Source organism: Pseudonaja textilis, chromosome 1 (genome assembly GCF_049901715.1).
Source record: "Pseudonaja textilis isolate UNSWEBS1 chromosome 1, rPseTex1.2, whole genome shotgun sequence".
Taxonomy (NCBI): domain Eukaryota; kingdom Metazoa; phylum Chordata; class Lepidosauria; order Squamata; family Elapidae; genus Pseudonaja; species Pseudonaja textilis.
This window is the reverse complement of record NC_141990.1, coordinates 211,326,406-211,343,511: the sequence shown is the minus strand read 5'-3', so window position 1 is coordinate 211,343,511 and position 17,106 is coordinate 211,326,406. Positions and strand designations below refer to the sequence as shown.

Genomic DNA, 17,106 nt, shown 5'->3' with positions numbered 1-17,106 from the left:
TTTCCCATTTCCCTCTTTTTGCTGGGAAGCAAAGTATAAATTTTCTGGTCTCTGAAAACCATTCCCAATGGCTTACACCTTACCTATCTTTCATTTTCTATCAAATAAACCTAGTATAAGCAAAATGTAAGCCATTTATCTGAGCCAGGTACTAAATGACGAACAGTAATAATCACATTGTTTGCAACTGATTTTAGCTAACAAATTTAAGAACCTAAACAGCTGAAGAGTAGGATACCAAAAACATTCCATATAATCAACTTATATACTGTGTCTAGAAGCAGTATTACTTTACAGCACATGAATCGGCTTAATCTTCTCTAGATAGTTTTGACTTCAACTAAACCTATAAAATATGACAAATATTTTATTTGGGAATATAGGGGATCTAAAATACCTGGAGGGCATTTTCCTTCAAGAAAAACAGCCTGCAAGCACCCAGAATTTGGGGGAAGGGCTTTCCACTGCTTCTTACAACGTCAAACACTTCCAAACTTTTTGTGATGACCCGGGGCGTGGCACAAAGGCAACACAGTCAAATAAGCAAGAAGAGTCCCTTTATTACTTCTAACTTTGCCCCCAATGTCCAGGTTACCTTCGGCTGAAGAAAAGCTCTCCCAAGAACAGCCTTTAAGTGTAGGAAATTCAGTCCAAAAAACAAAGTACATACAAACTGTAACTAAAAATCCAAACAAACCACGCTGCAGTAATTAGCAGGAGAAGGAATTGCAGACTTGAAAGCACAGCAAAACACATACAGTTGGGAAGACGCCAGGAACACAGATAAGCCTTGATACCAGATAATTCACAATTTTCTCCCAACAACTTGCTGTGCGCAGCTTCCCTTTTTAAACATTGTGTTCCCAGCTGCAGTTAATGAAGGGAATCAGGGCCCTTTCCTCTCCCGTAAGCCACACAACTCATGTTGCTCCCTTTTCCATTCCTCCCTGCATGCCCTAGGATGAAGAGGGGGTGGGCCTGGGTCTTCCTCTGAATTCCCTCTCCCTTGCTCTACCTCTCCCCTGCTTTGCCAGCTGGATTGTGCCCTTCCCCAGTTTCTTCCCCAGCCAACGGAGCCACACTCCCACTCCCTGTCAGCTTCTTGGCCTCCCCCTCCTAATCAGATTCCAACAGGGGCATGACACCTTTTCTATTATGTTGCTGAAACTCTTTTTTTCCATTTTTAGCAGTATTCCAAGTGAAAAAAGGGCCATTTTGGCCCTTTTTAATAAAAATGATAATTATTCTTACCAAAATGGCACTGCCATGCTATTCAGAGGCGGTGGGCCCGATAAGGTTGAATTGATAACTGATGGGAATTTTCTCCAGTTAGTCACACCATGTATCACTTCCTGAAATGACCATAAACGTATTAGGAAAAGCTATCCACCATCCCCGTCATATCTGTTAAAAGTTCCAGTGATAAGTTTTACCCTATGATGAAGAAACTTCTTTTGTGTAACTGCAGTGCCATTTGGGTATTTATTGCTATTTGGAAATTTTGGAAGAGGGCAAATGTGATATTCCATGTTGGTTTCTGTATAGGGTAGGGGTAGCTTGAGATCAAGCAGCCCTGGACAAGGATTCTGAAAAGCAAAGAAGAGAAACATTGAAGCAACAACACCTTTGGGCCAACTTGGGGGTAGGGGTAAGACTTGACAAGTAATTGTGGAACAAAAACAAAGAAAAGCTTACAGTTATTTTGCATAGTTTTTACTGCCATCAAAAAGGAAGCACATCAACATATAAAATCAAGACACACAGGATGGTATGCGGAGTCTGGTAACGTAGCAATTCTGAAAGTTCATTCACCATGGTAAAATATAGCTGTTTCTTTTCTACTGTGGGAAAGTAGACTCTGTGAATTGTACCTTAGTGGACTATGCAAACCTTACTAATGGTGCTCAAATAAATCATGCTAGAAAACCATTTTATAGTTGGAGGTTGCATTTTAAAAAAGGCTTCCATCCAAGGGCCAAATGATACTTGGCTGCTGATGGAGAGACATCCTTGGAGCTATAAGGGCTATGAACCATGGTGGTGTAATGGGTAGAATGCAGTACTGCAGATTACTTCTTCTGCCTGCCGGCTGCCTGCAATTTGGCAGTTCCAATCTCCCCAGGCTCAAGGTTGACTCAGACTTCCATCCTTCTGAGGTTGGTAAAATGAGGACCCAGATGGTTGGGGGCGATATGCTGACTCTGTAAACCATTTAGAGAGGGCTGTAAAACACTGTGAAACTGTATATAAATCTAAGTGCTATGGCTATAATTTTTCGCCTGGGAGTAATCATTTGTTTAGGGAACACTCTTAAGGTTTATTTAATAAACATCCATGGTTGCATTCTCACAACATACTAAATCATAAGATAGGATCCACTAACCAGAAGTGTGAAATACACTTAAAATACTGAGCCAAAATGAAAGAAACTATACCATGCTTCAGCACAATGTGCAAATCTAATCAACACACTTCAGTGGCATTGGGAAACATTCAAGAATGGGAATAAAATCCAAGACGTTAATTAATCCTGAATTAGATATTGTCCAAATATTAAATTGTGCGTGTGTGTGTGTGTGTGTGTGTGTGTGTGTGATCAAGATCAAATACAACTGTCCTAAAATTATACAGCAACAATCTTATCTGTGTGTATTCCTCATCCTTTGCTGGTGGGACAAACTGTCCTAGTTTCCTTACTCTGTCTGTTTTACTCACAAAAATTTGCAGTGGATGATGGTTTGGAGAGTGAAGCAAAGCTTCGGGGGCTTTCAGGTTTAAGAAGGAAGTGTTCAGTTCCTCATCCTCTGCAACTGAGGGTTCTTTCTTAGGGGCAGGTATGAGTGGAATCAGCTCCTCCTGAAAAAAGGCAGAAAATTACTGCATGTACACAGCCTGAAAAAGAAGAGTAAAACATAGAACCGATTGATTACCTCTGCGCCTGACTTCAGAGCTTGAGAATATTTCGGAACTTTGTAACTAGTGGCTGCATGATGTACACAGAAGGGTTGATATGCCATGCTACTGAAATGCTGGGGTACCTGGAGATAAAACAAAGCAAAGCCCAGATAACCCTGAAAATCAAATGAAGGAACCAAATGAATTTTTTTTAAAAAAGTATCTTCTTGTTCATGATTCGCACACCCAGCAGAGGTTCTTACAAAAGATCTCTTGGTACAGGAAAAATGTTATGCCATGGATGCACGATGCTTTGAATCTGAAGCAGCAAAGTTCCTTCATAGGCATACATGACTCTCTTGTTGGGCTCCTCAGCAGCCTGCATCTTTTTCTGGGCTCACCGTAGCTGTACAGTCCCAAGAATATACAGGTAGTCCTCAACTTACAACAGTACGTTTGGTAACTGTTTCAAATTACAATGGCACTGAAAAATGTGACTTTAGGACCGTTTTTCACACTTACGGCATGTATATATGATGGATGCAGTATCCTGGAGGACCTTCTGGCAGCCAGATTCACTTAACAACCATGTTACTAACTTAAGAACTGCAGCAATTCACTTAACAATGGTGGCAAGAAAAGCTGTAAAACGGGGCAAAACTCACTTGACAAATGTCTCACATAGGAACAGAAATTATGGACTTGATTGTGGCTGGATACTGAGGACTGCCTGTGTGCATTTGAACTAAGGGGTACTGATAAGGTGAGAGAAGATCCTTTGGAGTGGGTATGAAAGCACTCTTGGGGCCTCCTTATTTATAGGTGGCATGGGATATCGACAGCTTTCCAGGAGACCCTGAATCGCCCATCGTCTCGCTGCAACGTCAAGGGCAGTTTCTTTAAGGAGGCCAACAAGTGATGTTCAGAACCTATATTCAGAATTTTCTGCTCCTCTAAAATTCCATCCCCTAATTAGAAATTAACTTAATGTTCAGGAGTTGAAAATCCTACATACTTGGAGATGCCCAACTGGGTACAGCCATTACATTAACGTTAACTACTGCTTGCACTGAATACATTAATTTGACCACAGAAAATGACTTGATTAATTGCAGCTAACCTTTAGATCATAAAAGTCGTGGAGCTTTTTGATTTTAACTGAAGCAGACTTAAGAGGAACTATGCCCAAAACTTCTGGGGCCTGGAGGGAGGGAAAAATAACAACAAAACAAGTTGTTAGGTGGATATGTGTTTCTGCTTTTTAAAAAACATAATCAGTATCAGATTGGAACGTATTTTGTTCATAACATAGCTTACATATCACATTGTTAGTCATGATTTGTAAAAATAAATTCTGACACATATGTTTACTTGGTTCACATTTAATACTAGGCTAACATGGTTGCTTCCGTTGCTTACTGTAATGAGAAAATCCACCTATTGCAGTTTAGCATTATGTCCAAAAAACAATGGCTTGTTGAACCAATAATATTTAAAAGAATCCTGGTTCTATAATGTGTATAAATGCAGCCAAGATTATTTGCAGGAGGATCAAAAGGAAGTGTGATCATATCATGGCAGAGCCAGCAAAAAACCAAGCCAAGGACACAGACATTTCTGCCCCAAGGGTGCTTTTTAAAAGGCAAATGGACTTTCTTGATTTTTTTCCCTTGAAAACTTCTCATCCAATAAACCAGATTTACACAATCTTTTCAGCTTTGCAGACTGGCAGGAGGGAGGGGATGGTTCCGTGCCTGGGTGGGCGAGCGCGCAGCTCCATTTGTGCAAGCCGCATGCGCACGCTTGCCACTGCCGTGGCCTGGTTCTGAACGGCCTGATGGTGGGCTGCAGCCTTTAGGGGTTGGGGATCCTTTCAATAAGCTTCTTCAGTTCTGACAGAAACTTCAGAGAAAAACGAGAGAGTCCAGTTGTCTTTTGAAAAGCACCTTTGGAGCTTTTCATGACTTGTATGATTTAGAATCTCCACATTCTGCCATTCTCTACCCAGAATAAGAGTCCAGGTAGTACAGTAACAGGTGGTATACCGCCTCCATTGAGAATAACCCTGGCTAGGCAGAACTATCCAGACAATGCTATTTACTCCAAGGCTGCAAATCCTTTTTTTATGTCCAAAGTGGGAAATTGTGCAGCTCTGAGGCTGGCCTTTATATCTCCTTCCACCTTATCCTATCCCACAAACTGTTTAAGAGACTGGATGAGCTGCACATGTTAAATTATTGCTATGTTCGTATGTAGTTTATTCAATAGACTACAAATGGCTGGTTCACACAACAAACAAACAACAGTAGCAAAAAAAAAACCAGTAGATTTTGCCATAGAACATTACACGAGCTAAGCCAGCAGCTTCTTCTGTTCCAAATCACTGCAAAAAGATGTCAGCCCACTAGCAACCTAAACAAAAATAAATCAAAACCAAACCAATCCCCAAACCCTTTAACAGCTAGCACTGTATCAGCAGAATCTTGATATTCATTTTAAAAAAATTCTTCCAACCTGACAGAGAGGGAACCCTTTTGAAAACTAAGCTATTGAGGGGAGCAAGCATCAGATTCATTTTTCCTTCCTCACTTACTGTTCTTTCTCACATGATAAAAATGTCTATTTTTCACTGCATTCCCTTGACTGTTTCATATGCCCCAACCTTTTCTTTTTATACTTTATCTATAGTCTGTTTGCTTAGAAGGGCTATAGGGATTTTTTTAAAAAAATTTTTTGGGTTATTTGGTTGTTAGTCACCCAGTGTACATATTTAAGATGGACGGCCATATAAATTTTCTAAATAAATAAATGTATCTGTACATTTGCTGAATCGGGTTTAACTTGAACGACCATGATGGGCACATTAGCTCATGTAAGAAAGAAAAAATTCCAACATCTATTTTTGGGATAATACTTTTAACAGGATCATCTAAAAGAGCAATCGTGAAAAATTAAGAGAACTGAGGTTTAGTGCACATAATGTTCACAAACTTACTTTGACAGTTTCACTGATGCTGGTTCTATAGCAAGAGTCTTCAAACTTGGCCAGTTTGAGACTTGTGGACTTCAACTCCCAGAATTCCTGAGCTAACATGACTGGAGGGAGGAATTCTGGGAGTTGAACTCCACAAGTCTTAAAGCTGTCAAGTTTGAAGAGCCCTGTTCTATAGTTTTGTGGCGTCATAAAAAATAGGGTTCAAAGAGGGTTCTTCAGAACTGCATCGTTGGTACTTACCAGTTCATCAGCCCATTGTGGCGGGTTGTAGGTAGGGAATTCAAACGGCTGTATTCGAGCGGCAATCAAGGCAAAAGGCATTCTCTTCTCCTCTTCGTTTATAGCAGCGGTGCTGGATGTTTTAAAACTGCTGCATTCTGCCACATGGAGACAGACATGGACACATGCTAAGTATAGGAACCTTGGATGGGTGACAGAGAAGCATTCTGGTGCGTCATCTACTCTACTCATTTACCTGTTGACTCCAAGGATGAGGAAGAAGAGGACAAGCTGTATCTTTTCACCTTTACCTTGTGCTCTTATGGGTTGATTTTTATGAGTCAAATGGGACAACCTATTTATCCATCTTCTGTGGCTGAAATAGTTGTGAACTATTGGCCCGCCAACAAAGAAGAGGGGAATGCAGCGCAATGAAAAGACATGGCCCCTCTTGACAATGGAAGCCACCTTCGTGGAAATGTTTTTCTAATTATTTCCATCTAATACATTCCATATTTTCATCACACATTTTACACATCGTGGCAGCACATACAGGTAGTCCTTGTCTCACAGCAGTTCATTTGGTGACCGTTCAAAGTGACAATGGCAGTGAAAGAAGTGACTTATGACCATTTTTCACACTTACAACGATATCGGCAACCCCATGGTCACATCATGATCAAAATTCAGATGCTTGGCAACTGGCTCATATTTATGACAGTTGCATTGTCCTGGGGTCACATCATCACCTTTTGTGACCTTCCTGCAAAGAAAGTCAATGGGGAAGCCAGATTCACTTAACAACCGAGTTACTAACTTAACAACTGCACTGATTCACTTAACAACTGTGGCAAGAAAGGTCATAAAATGGGGGAAAACTCACTTAACAAATGTCTCACTTAACAGAAATGTTGGGCTCAATTGTGATCGTAAGTTAAGGACCACCTGTATTTTAATTGCAACATATGAAATGACCTGTACTTGTAAAGGAAGCAAAAAGTGGCAATAGTTGTGTAATTCTGAGGGTTTACCTGATATCAATCTCTTCTCTTCCTCTTCTTGTTCTCTATATCGCTTAAATACGTCATGAAGCAAATTTATCACTTTATCTAGCCGAATCTGAATCAGGACCTATGAAAATTATTAAGACCTGTTCAGTTGGTTAATTCTGTAAAAGTGGTCTCTATCATTGAGATATGTTCGGTTATGTGGTGTCAGTCAGTCAATCTAAAAAGTGACAGACTCAGTTATTCTCTATTCAAGCATAAATGTTTATAGAACATAAATGTTTATAGAACAATCTATAAATTTTTCTATAATCCTTTGGCACACTAATTAAACAACAAAACAAAACTAAGGCACAATAGATAAGCACTGAGATACCATAAGGATATGTGTTTGAGACAACAAGTCAAAACATTGTTTTTAATGTCCAAGTCCAAGAATGGATACAAACTTTTTGGAAATAGATCAAAAACTGCAAAGTGTTCCTGAAATGATGTAAAATAACTGAAAAATGAACGATGATCATCAATTCATTAATTACTCAGAATTTGTTGCTACAACTCCCAGAATCTCCAGTAATCCTGGTATTTCGCTGTGTAGGCTATGACTGCGCAAGCTGCAGGTCTGAAATATCTGGAAAGTACCCATATAATGGGGAATAATAGACTAAACACATTGGGAGTAAATTGATGGCATAGTTAAGCTTATCCTAACTGTAACTGAACACCAAGAGTTCTAAAAATAAACTTCCAAAATTATAGGAAGAAAATGATTAAGGGAGAATAAAACTTTGCATAGTAAATATTTTGATTTGGGTTACTATACAATTACTAGTCATAATTTGTCAAATTAAACATGGTACTCAGCCAGCTAACCTTCATAACCATGATATCTAGACTGAGTCAATTAAAAAGCAGAAAGTGCATGGGGAAGTTTTTATTATAGTCACTTATTTATTTATTTGGGGAAATTAACTATCTTGTGTTAATTTTGCCAAATAGTTACCTCAAAAGGTAGCACTGTACTGAAGAGTCAACGTAACAATGGCAATAGCAGATTAAAAGCAAACTAGTTAATAGCATGAATTTATTAAAATACAATTTGATCAGCAGAAGAGTACAACCAGTGTGAGGAAAAGAAATATGTCTCATTATAATCTAGAATTGAATTACTTTAATTTTTTAGTTCTTAGCTAATAGGATATTTTCTTTGATATTCTCTGAATATTATTATAGTTGTGCATCTGAAGAATTGCAGAGAATACACGGAGTGCCCAAACAGGATTAACTAAACTCAAATTATATATTTTAAATTATTTTAATTTAGCAGAGCATTTACTGATTGGAAATTGAGACAAATGTTTTCTAAACTTGGAAGATTTATTAATCAACAGATATCTAAAAAAATTTAGAACCAATTGCTGCAAATGTTAAAGGTTATAATAGCTTTATAAATATATTGGAATTCCTTCATTTTAATGCTCAGAGTTTTTTATTTTAATTAGAATTTAGAACTTTGGACACTGAAGCAAAATATGAAGTGTGGCATTTTTATATGGAAAAATAAAACACTAGAGTATTTATACGATCCTATTATATGTACTCAGGAAAAACAGGCCAATAGAATTCCAGAGTTTACTCCTAAGCAGATAACAAATATAGACCTAACTCCTCCGCTTCAACTAAATGGAAAGTTTTTCTGGGCTGAAGATATACAACTCTATGCATGCACATACAGACTGTGAATCTACAACAGCTCCAATAAGTACAATTTTAAAAAGTGCTCATCTCTTAGGCAAATTCATCAGGTACCATGTATCTATAGGATCAGAAAAAGGCTGTGCAAATGAATAAATATTATCTGCAACTGGTATCTACCCATGTGTATTTACCTGCAGCAATTTTGTTTCAGTACCTTTCGTGCAGCTTGTTGGAATCGCTGCTGAATTCTATGCTTGTGATACCAAGGATTATTAAGCAGAAGGTCGAAAGTAGGCTGAAACTGGGGACGCTATTGGCAGACAAGAAAAGAAAGTTGCAGCCATAAATGTTCAGAGTTTGGAATTTTAAGCAATGATACAACAGAATTAATGCTATTACATCTAATTTAATGGAAGATTACATCTCAGCAATCCTCAGCCATCCTGAACTTTGTATCTCCCTTGATATCCAAAGTGGTAAGCAGTAAACGTACAAAAGAAGGGGTGAATCCTGAAGCTTGAACAAGTTCCTTAAGAAGTGCCTGTTGTTAAGTACAAGTAGATCTTGGCTTACAACCATTAGTGACTGTCTGAAGTTAACAACAGTGCTGAAAAAAATTGGTGTGACCGTTTTTCACATTTACGACTGTTGGTAGCATCCCCACCGACACATGATCAAAATGCTTGGCAACTGGCATGTATTTATGACAGTTGCAGTGTCCAAGGGTCATGTGATGCCCTTTTGCAAGCTTCTGACAAGCCAAGTCAATGGGGAAGCTTAACCTTGCTGCGAACTTAACAGCAGTGATTCACTTAATAATCACAGCAAGAAGGTCATAAAATGGGGTAAAAGTCACTTAAATGTCTTGCTTAGCAATGGAAATTTTGGGCTTGAACGTGGCTATAAGTCAAGGACTACTTGTAAATGGGTTTATCTTTGAAGTTCTAAACTCTGCTTGTGCTGTCCAGACAGTTTAGAGTTAATGGGATTTGGGATAGTTAGTTAGGAATTGAGAGCTGTCCCCTTAAAGGAATGCATCATGGTAAATGTAGTTAAGGTATCTCGGAAATATCGTACATGTCATGTGGTCACATCCGTAACCCTGATTGGTCACTGAATTGACCCTTGGTGGGTTGGGGGAGGTTTCTTCACTCTTGCCTAAACACAGCCTCATGGTGGCAGCTCTTCCCCCTGATTCTACAACTATGGGATGAAATATGGGATAGAAAGATTACTATCATTCACACTACGATTTCAACTATGCAAAGAATTGGACATCAGATGCATCTTGACATAACCGTGAGTTACCTTAAGGATACCTAATATAATCCAATAAAAGAAACTTTGTATGGAAGAATTTGTAGAGTTATTCTATCTGTCTTTATATCCAGCAAGTGAACCAAAAGACAGAATACTGCTTTCTTCAACCTGCTTCCTCCAGACGTTTTAAGATTCAGCTCTCCTGAATTTGGCTATGTTAGGTGGGGATTACAGTGAGTTAAAAATCCAGCCCATCTGGAGGCAGGTGGCTAGGGAAGTTTATTAAAAGTAAAATTAAAGAATTTCATTTAAAAAAAAACCTAATCTAAATCATAATCAAAAGTTTATGATGATACCGTAATTACTTTTTTCTTTTTACCAACTTCACATGAAATATAGGAGCATCCTGCTAAACCTGTTATCTTCCACTGGATCCCTATGCAATACTAATCTAATTCTCACTTGTGCAGCTCCAAACATCTAGACTTCTCTGCCAGTTAATATTCTGACAAGAGGGCCTGACAATGGAAATAAACCTTTACTTTAATTTTAATTTTTTTTAATTTTAAAGTAAAATCCCATCTACTTTTAAAACCTTTTAACCCATTTTAACAAAGCCATACCTCACTGATGTGTCGGATGATACGTTTCAGAGAGATTTCAATATGCTTTCTTTCAAACTCCTTCTCCAGAATGGGGTCTCTTCTTTTAATCTAGTTTGGACCATAAATGAATGAGTGAATAAAACACATCAATCAAAAACACTGTGTTTAGTAATACGAGCATGCCAAATGTATGTATCTTATCCACATGGTTGCTATTACATCTACACACAAACCACTGTGAATGTAGAACAGGAATAAACCTGCCAGATGATTTAGACTACAGCTCCAACACTTTTTTTTTGCCTTTATCATATTGGTTGGAACCAGAAGATATTGAAATCTAAAACCTCTGGACAGTCCAAGTCTCTTAATTCCCATGACAGAATAGGGTTGTTTGCAGACACTATGCTCCAAATATTGTAGAATCATGGCTTTCCTCCAAAAGTGAAAATTTAATTGTAACATTATAATTCCCAGGAATCTAATGAGATCTACATATTACCCAAAGGTGCTTTTTCAAAAGGCAAATGGACTTTGTCTTTCCTTGAAGGAAAAGACCTTGAAGAACTGAAGCAGCCTTTTGGATGAGAAGTGAAACGTCTTCAAGGAAAAAAAACAAAAGTCCAGTTGCCTTTTGAAAAAGGGACAACCTTGACCTGGATGACTGAGAATTGTCCAAAGACATTTATATAGGACTCTTCTTCTCTTTAAGCGATCTCAAAATGTTTCTTTTCTTCTAAGAACTATTTGAGAAAGTCACTTTTGATCCGTCCTCAACGTTGCATCTCTCGCACCACCCGTCTGGTCCTGTGATCACAATTCAGGCACTGGGCAACTAGCTTCCCTTTATAACGGTTTTCATGTCTTGTGGTCACATAACCATGATCTGTATCTTCCCAGACAGTTTCGAATAAGCAAAGTCAATTGGGGGAAGTCTGATTTGCTTACTGACCACGTGATTCACTTAACAAACATGGTAAAAAAAATGGTGCTAAAATTGACTCTGGTCATGTGATGACTTGCTTTACAACTGCACCAAATGTATGATGGAAATTCCCATCCCAATTGTGGTTCATGATTCGAGGACTATCTGTATCTAACAGAGGTATTGACAAATGAGGGATTTTAATTCGAACCATTCAAAGAAAAATGCGATTGCAGATGATACGTGGATTCCTTAGATCATTTTATACAGCTGAAAGCAATCTTACGTCGAAGATCTTCAACCTATTCAGAATGAAATCCAACTATGTTCAATGGGATTTCCTTCAAAACTGTAAGAATAGGCCTGCATGAATAATAATCAAAGCTCTGCAGCCAGCTACACTTGAAGATGAAAAGATGATTTGGAATCTGCATAGAAGCTCCAATAAGGTCCGCTGATACTTTCTTAAAAGCTGATCATGTTCCATCAAGTTGGTGTTGGCTCTTAGTGAAGCAGAACCTTTTCCTGGTCTTATGCCATCGTAGTCCAACAAAGCCAAGCCATCTTCCACTTTCAGTCTGGATTGCTGCACAGCAATCATTTCAAAGTGCTTGGGAAGGGATTGTAATTATAATACCATCTATCCAGTTCTACATCTGCTGTTCATTAAAAAATATATCTTTCAAAGATAACTGGCTTGCAGTAGAGTTATCTTTTGAGGAAAAATAAATTGAGAGAAGATGTGAGAGAGACGATGGACCTCGACAGAATTGTATTAAAGAACAGAAATAAAAAGCAAAGGGTTGGAAAGCGGTTTCACACCGAGGAGCTCATGTTCTTCTATGGGACAGGACCTCATCCAAGTGCAATCTGAGATATACAAAATGAAGGACTCCAAAAGAAATAAAGCAGTAGTGCTTTAGATGTTCCCAAAGGGATTGTCCAGCAGACTATCCCCATTTCTCTTCTGCTGCTCATCTTCTCTTTTGACATTGCATGTGAACTCTGGAGTTAGGAAAATAAACCATTTTTTTAAACAAATAAGTGTAAGACATACAAAAGATTATGGCAGCAAGGATGAGGCCTGCTTTGTTTCAAGATAAGATCCCATCTTCTTTAGTCTAAAAATTTATTCTATCCTCCTGATATTCCCCAGAATGCATGAAGCCAGAGTCCCAAAGCTGTTTCTTTTCCAAAGGCAACTGTACTATCTTGGTGTTTTCTTGGAAAATGTTTTGCTTCCCATCCAAGAAGTACCTGAAACAAAAGGTCTTCAAAGAAAGCAGCAAATAAATACAGTTGCCTTTTGGGGGGGAAAAAAAACATCTCTGGGACAACCACGACCTGGATTATTGAGAATCTCCATAGATATATACTGTATAAAGGTAGGAGTTATTTTTATACAATATCCTCACCTTGTAAAGTTCTTCTTCTTTCAGTCGATCTTCAAGGATTTGCTTTTGTAGAGTTGGACATATTGGATCTTTACCTAAATGAACTTGCCTATGTTTGAATTCAAAAGAAAAGAGGGTTAGTGGGGGGAAAATCAGTTCAGACAAAGCAGACCTGATCAACAATTCTTCCATCTGAAGAAAAATAAACCTAAAATAAAAATAGCTTTTGAAGATTAGCTGTCCACTGACCTACTCTCACTTCACACTCACACACATGTGTCAAAATAATCAATCATGTACTGTGTTGATGCACATGACTGACAACGAGGCGACAAGATGGATAACAATATTTTAGAGCTGAACGTTTTAGAAATCCACTTATTTTAGTAAAAAAAATGAGGACATGCTTAAATTTGTTCTCCTGAAGTCACATGGTTTTAAAATGTTTCACTTGGCTGACTTATGCTTCATAAGATTTCCATAAATTTACAGCAGGGGGATTTGTAATTAATATTGGACAAGCCAGGTCAAAGATCATAATGGCTAATTCATTATATATGTAAAATCATGGCTTGTTTCAACTCTGGTTGTTAAACATATCAGAATGGCTAGATTCACAGAGTGCAGCAAACTAGAAATCATGGTTTGACAGTCATAAATTAGGTTAACATTATATTTTTCCTGGATTTGTTTTTACATTTTTTAATATCTTAGAGCATGGATTGTACCCATTGGTGGTTTTGCAGCAATGCTTCTGTTCATATTAAGGAAGAATGACTTGATTGGAATCAATCAATCAATCAAATGATCAAGCAATTTATTATTTATTATTCGCTCTTATTACTTCTGCTTTTTCACATTATTCTAAAACCTCTATCAAGCCTCTTTATCATCATCCTTGGAAGAATGTGTTGCTACACCTAGAGTTATTACAAGGCCACCAATAGATTTAAAATTGTCTCTTCCCACTTTTGTTGCAATCTGCTGCTTACCTACAATGAAACAATTAACCACAATTTTAGTACATGTAACAACTGTAATCAGATACCAACTGAGAAATAATAATTACATAATGTTTATTGCAAAACCTCTTTTATTAATATGCTAAGTGGCAGAATGATTTGATTGGAAGAGTTATTTTAACTTCCTGCCCATTTGGTATAAAGTGTGCCATCACTCACCACTTAAGTTGATTTATTTCCTCTTCTTGTATATCCTGTTTGACTTTTAGTTGAAAAACGGCTTCTTTTATCTGTCGTGTTTTAGTTCCTCCATCACCTTGTCCTAGGACTGCATAACACAGAAATAAAAAACCGTTGATCAGATATTAAAAGGGCAATGAATTACTTGCTACAGGGTAGCATTAAGCATATTTCCCATTATTAAATATCTGAAAGAAGCAGAATTATTGAGAGGTTGCAAGATTTCAAAATACTTTGCTGATATCAGGAGCATCCTATGATATTTAATTTAATTATTATTAAATTATTATTAAATACATTCTATATTACTTCCTATACGACTGATACACACACACACAGACACACACATGCACACACACAGAGAGAGACAGACACAATAAATGCTAACATATTATCTATATGATAAGTTTGTGGAGCTCTTGGTAAAATAGATTTAAGCTGTATATAAAAGGGCAGGATAAAATCTAATATTAAGTATAATAAGAACACATATTGGAATTGACAAAAATCACTGTCAATCAATTGCAAAAAGCAGCTTTACTGGAACAGCTTCCATTCTGCGATGAGATCTTTAACACCATCAAACATCTCCCTAACTATCTTTGAGAAGGACTTGATTGGTGGATAAAAATGCCAAATCAAGTCTAAATATTTGGCTGATTGTGTGACCAAACAATAATAATAAAAGTTATTACCTTCCCTTAAATGTTTAATCTTCAATTTGCCTGGTTCCTGAATCAAAACTGTTCCCACGGCATAAGGATTTGACAAATCAACAGGGAACCTCAAATTTTTATATTCAATAGTCTACAAAAATAAATAGGTTATGTGAAAATGGCTGTTGAATGTTATTTCTTTCCTTTATAGCAATGTTTTATTTTTGTCCATTCTGTACCTGTCCTTTTTGTAGCGGCCTGGTTTTTTTTCCTCTCGGTGATAGTGTTTTCTGTGGCAGGCACAGCACTGCTTTTTCAGCAGACTTTGGTATTCTTTGCAAAACTGACTCTTGCTTTTCCAAATCTGCTTTTCTGAAATTGTTGGGCGGGTGGGGGGAGGAGCACAGAAATTTTAGGGAGGGAAAACACATTAGCTTTATTATCTGGGTAATGAAATATTGCTCTAGAAAGGTAAGTTCTAGTTAAGAGAGGATCCCTTGGGAAAACTACATACATGTATTCATAGCACACATGGAACGCAGATCGAATTATGCAGCACAAACGGAGACATTTCCCTTTTCATCATATACATTAAACCGATTCCTGATATTTTTGAGGTAAAAGGGATGTCCTAGAGCAGAAGTGGGGAACGATGGCCCCTTTATGACTTGTGAACTTCAACTCCCAGAATTCCTAAGCCAGCATGTTGGCTCAGGAATTCTGAGAGTTGAAGTTCACAAGTCATAAAGGGGCCATTGTTCCCCACCCCTATGCTTGAGTGTAGCGCCAGTAGATTTGAGAAATAATGGAATATAGTGGCGTAACCAAAGGGGAGGCCAAAACTGTTCTCCGATTCAGATTTTCATTTGCACCAGAGAAAAAAACATCTTGTAGCAAATGCTTCTCCCTTTGAAACACACTTTATAAAAGTGTGTAAAACACACTTTTACTTTTTTATCTTGAAATCTGAGGCCAAAATTGGCAAACTGCTTCAATCACGTGAGACACAATATCACTTCTCCAGACTCAACTGCAATTGAAATAATGGCATATTACTTATTTTAAACTGGCTTGTTTGGTTTATTACTCCAAAACAGTCCATTCTTTAAATGTCTTCAAGGGCAGTTTTCTCCCTGGAGCTCTGAAGGCTTAGATATGATTGAATGTTTCTGGAATTATGTTCTCCTGGCTGAAATAGTATGACTTCTTTCCTCACAGGCATCATCTTTGCCCTCATCACTCTAATGATCAACTATACCCTCTTGGCACTTATCAATGTATCAAAACGAGGAGACAGCTAGTTTTCTACTGCTCGTCTCCATCGCATGTCATGCTGCATTAGCTAAATAATGAGGGAAGGGAAGAGAAAAGCAAGCTGACTTCTCTTTAGGGAACAGTACAGCTACTTCTCTGTGCAGTTGGGATTGAGGAGAAGTCATAGCTCCATGGCTTCTTGGAGGAAGAGGAGGAGAGGAATCCCGGAGACAAAGGAGGCTGGCCTTCTCAACAATGTGAAAGCTATTTCACAATTTTGGAGGAGGTACTTTCATCAGTGTTTCCTCTGGTGTTGGAGGGGAGTTGATTAACTTGTGTTAATCATCTTGAGTTAATCAGTTTAGTTTTTGAAGACACCTGGAATCCATAACACAGCAGGGATGTGCAAGGCCAATATTAGTGAGTCCCTTGGGGGTGAAAGGGGTCCATGACTAGTGAACCATTTTATAATGACCTCATTCCATTTGTATCTTTTTACAGGTAGTCCTCGACTTAGGACCACAATTGAGGCCAGAATTTATGTTGCTAAGTGAGAAATTTGTTAAGTGAGTTTTGTCCCATTTTACGATTCTTCTCGCCACATTTCTTAAGTGAATCAATTCAGTTGTTAAATTAGTAACGTGGTTATTAAGTGAATCTAGCTTCCCTACTGCTTGTCAGAAGGATGCAAAAGGTGATTACATGACCCAGGAACACTTCAACTGTCATAAATCTGAACCAGTTGTCAAGCATTTGAATGTAAATCACATGACTATGGAGATGCAAAATGGTCATAAGTATGAAAATTTGTCATAACTCATTTTGTTCAGTGCTGTTGCAACTTTGAACGGTCACTAAACAAACTGCTGTAAGTCAAGAACTACCTGTGTATTAAGTGATTCTGCTGCTGGCATGCTGTCTTGCATCTTACAACTCAAATGAAAACTTTTCACCTAAATTTCCCCTCCAGCCATTGCTCTCCATGGACAATTGTTT

At 38.0% G+C, this 17,106-nt stretch overlaps 1 protein-coding gene across 1 annotated transcript in view; it reads right to left on the bottom strand.

Moving 5' to 3' along the window:
• CFAP221 (cilia and flagella associated protein 221) overlaps window positions 1-17,106 on the bottom strand; it is a 38,007-nt gene that overhangs the window by 6,877 nt on the left and 14,024 nt on the right. The window contains exons 9-21 of the mRNA XM_087920367.1: window positions 15,096-15,228; window positions 14,896-15,007; window positions 14,180-14,288; window positions 13,020-13,107; window positions 10,698-10,787; window positions 9,029-9,124; window positions 7,141-7,240; window positions 6,131-6,267; window positions 4,016-4,096; window positions 2,931-3,038; window positions 2,716-2,856; window positions 1,434-1,586; window positions 1,252-1,352 (exon numbers count right to left, since the gene is read on the bottom strand). Of these exons, the coding sequence (XP_087776493.1) occupies window positions 1,252-1,352; window positions 1,434-1,586; window positions 2,716-2,856; window positions 2,931-3,038; window positions 4,016-4,096; window positions 6,131-6,267; window positions 7,141-7,240; window positions 9,029-9,124; window positions 10,698-10,787; window positions 13,020-13,107; window positions 14,180-14,288; window positions 14,896-15,007; window positions 15,096-15,228 (1,449 nt within the window). The remainder of the gene's footprint in view (window positions 1-1,251; window positions 1,353-1,433; window positions 1,587-2,715; window positions 2,857-2,930; window positions 3,039-4,015; window positions 4,097-6,130; window positions 6,268-7,140; window positions 7,241-9,028; window positions 9,125-10,697; window positions 10,788-13,019; window positions 13,108-14,179; window positions 14,289-14,895; window positions 15,008-15,095; window positions 15,229-17,106) is intronic.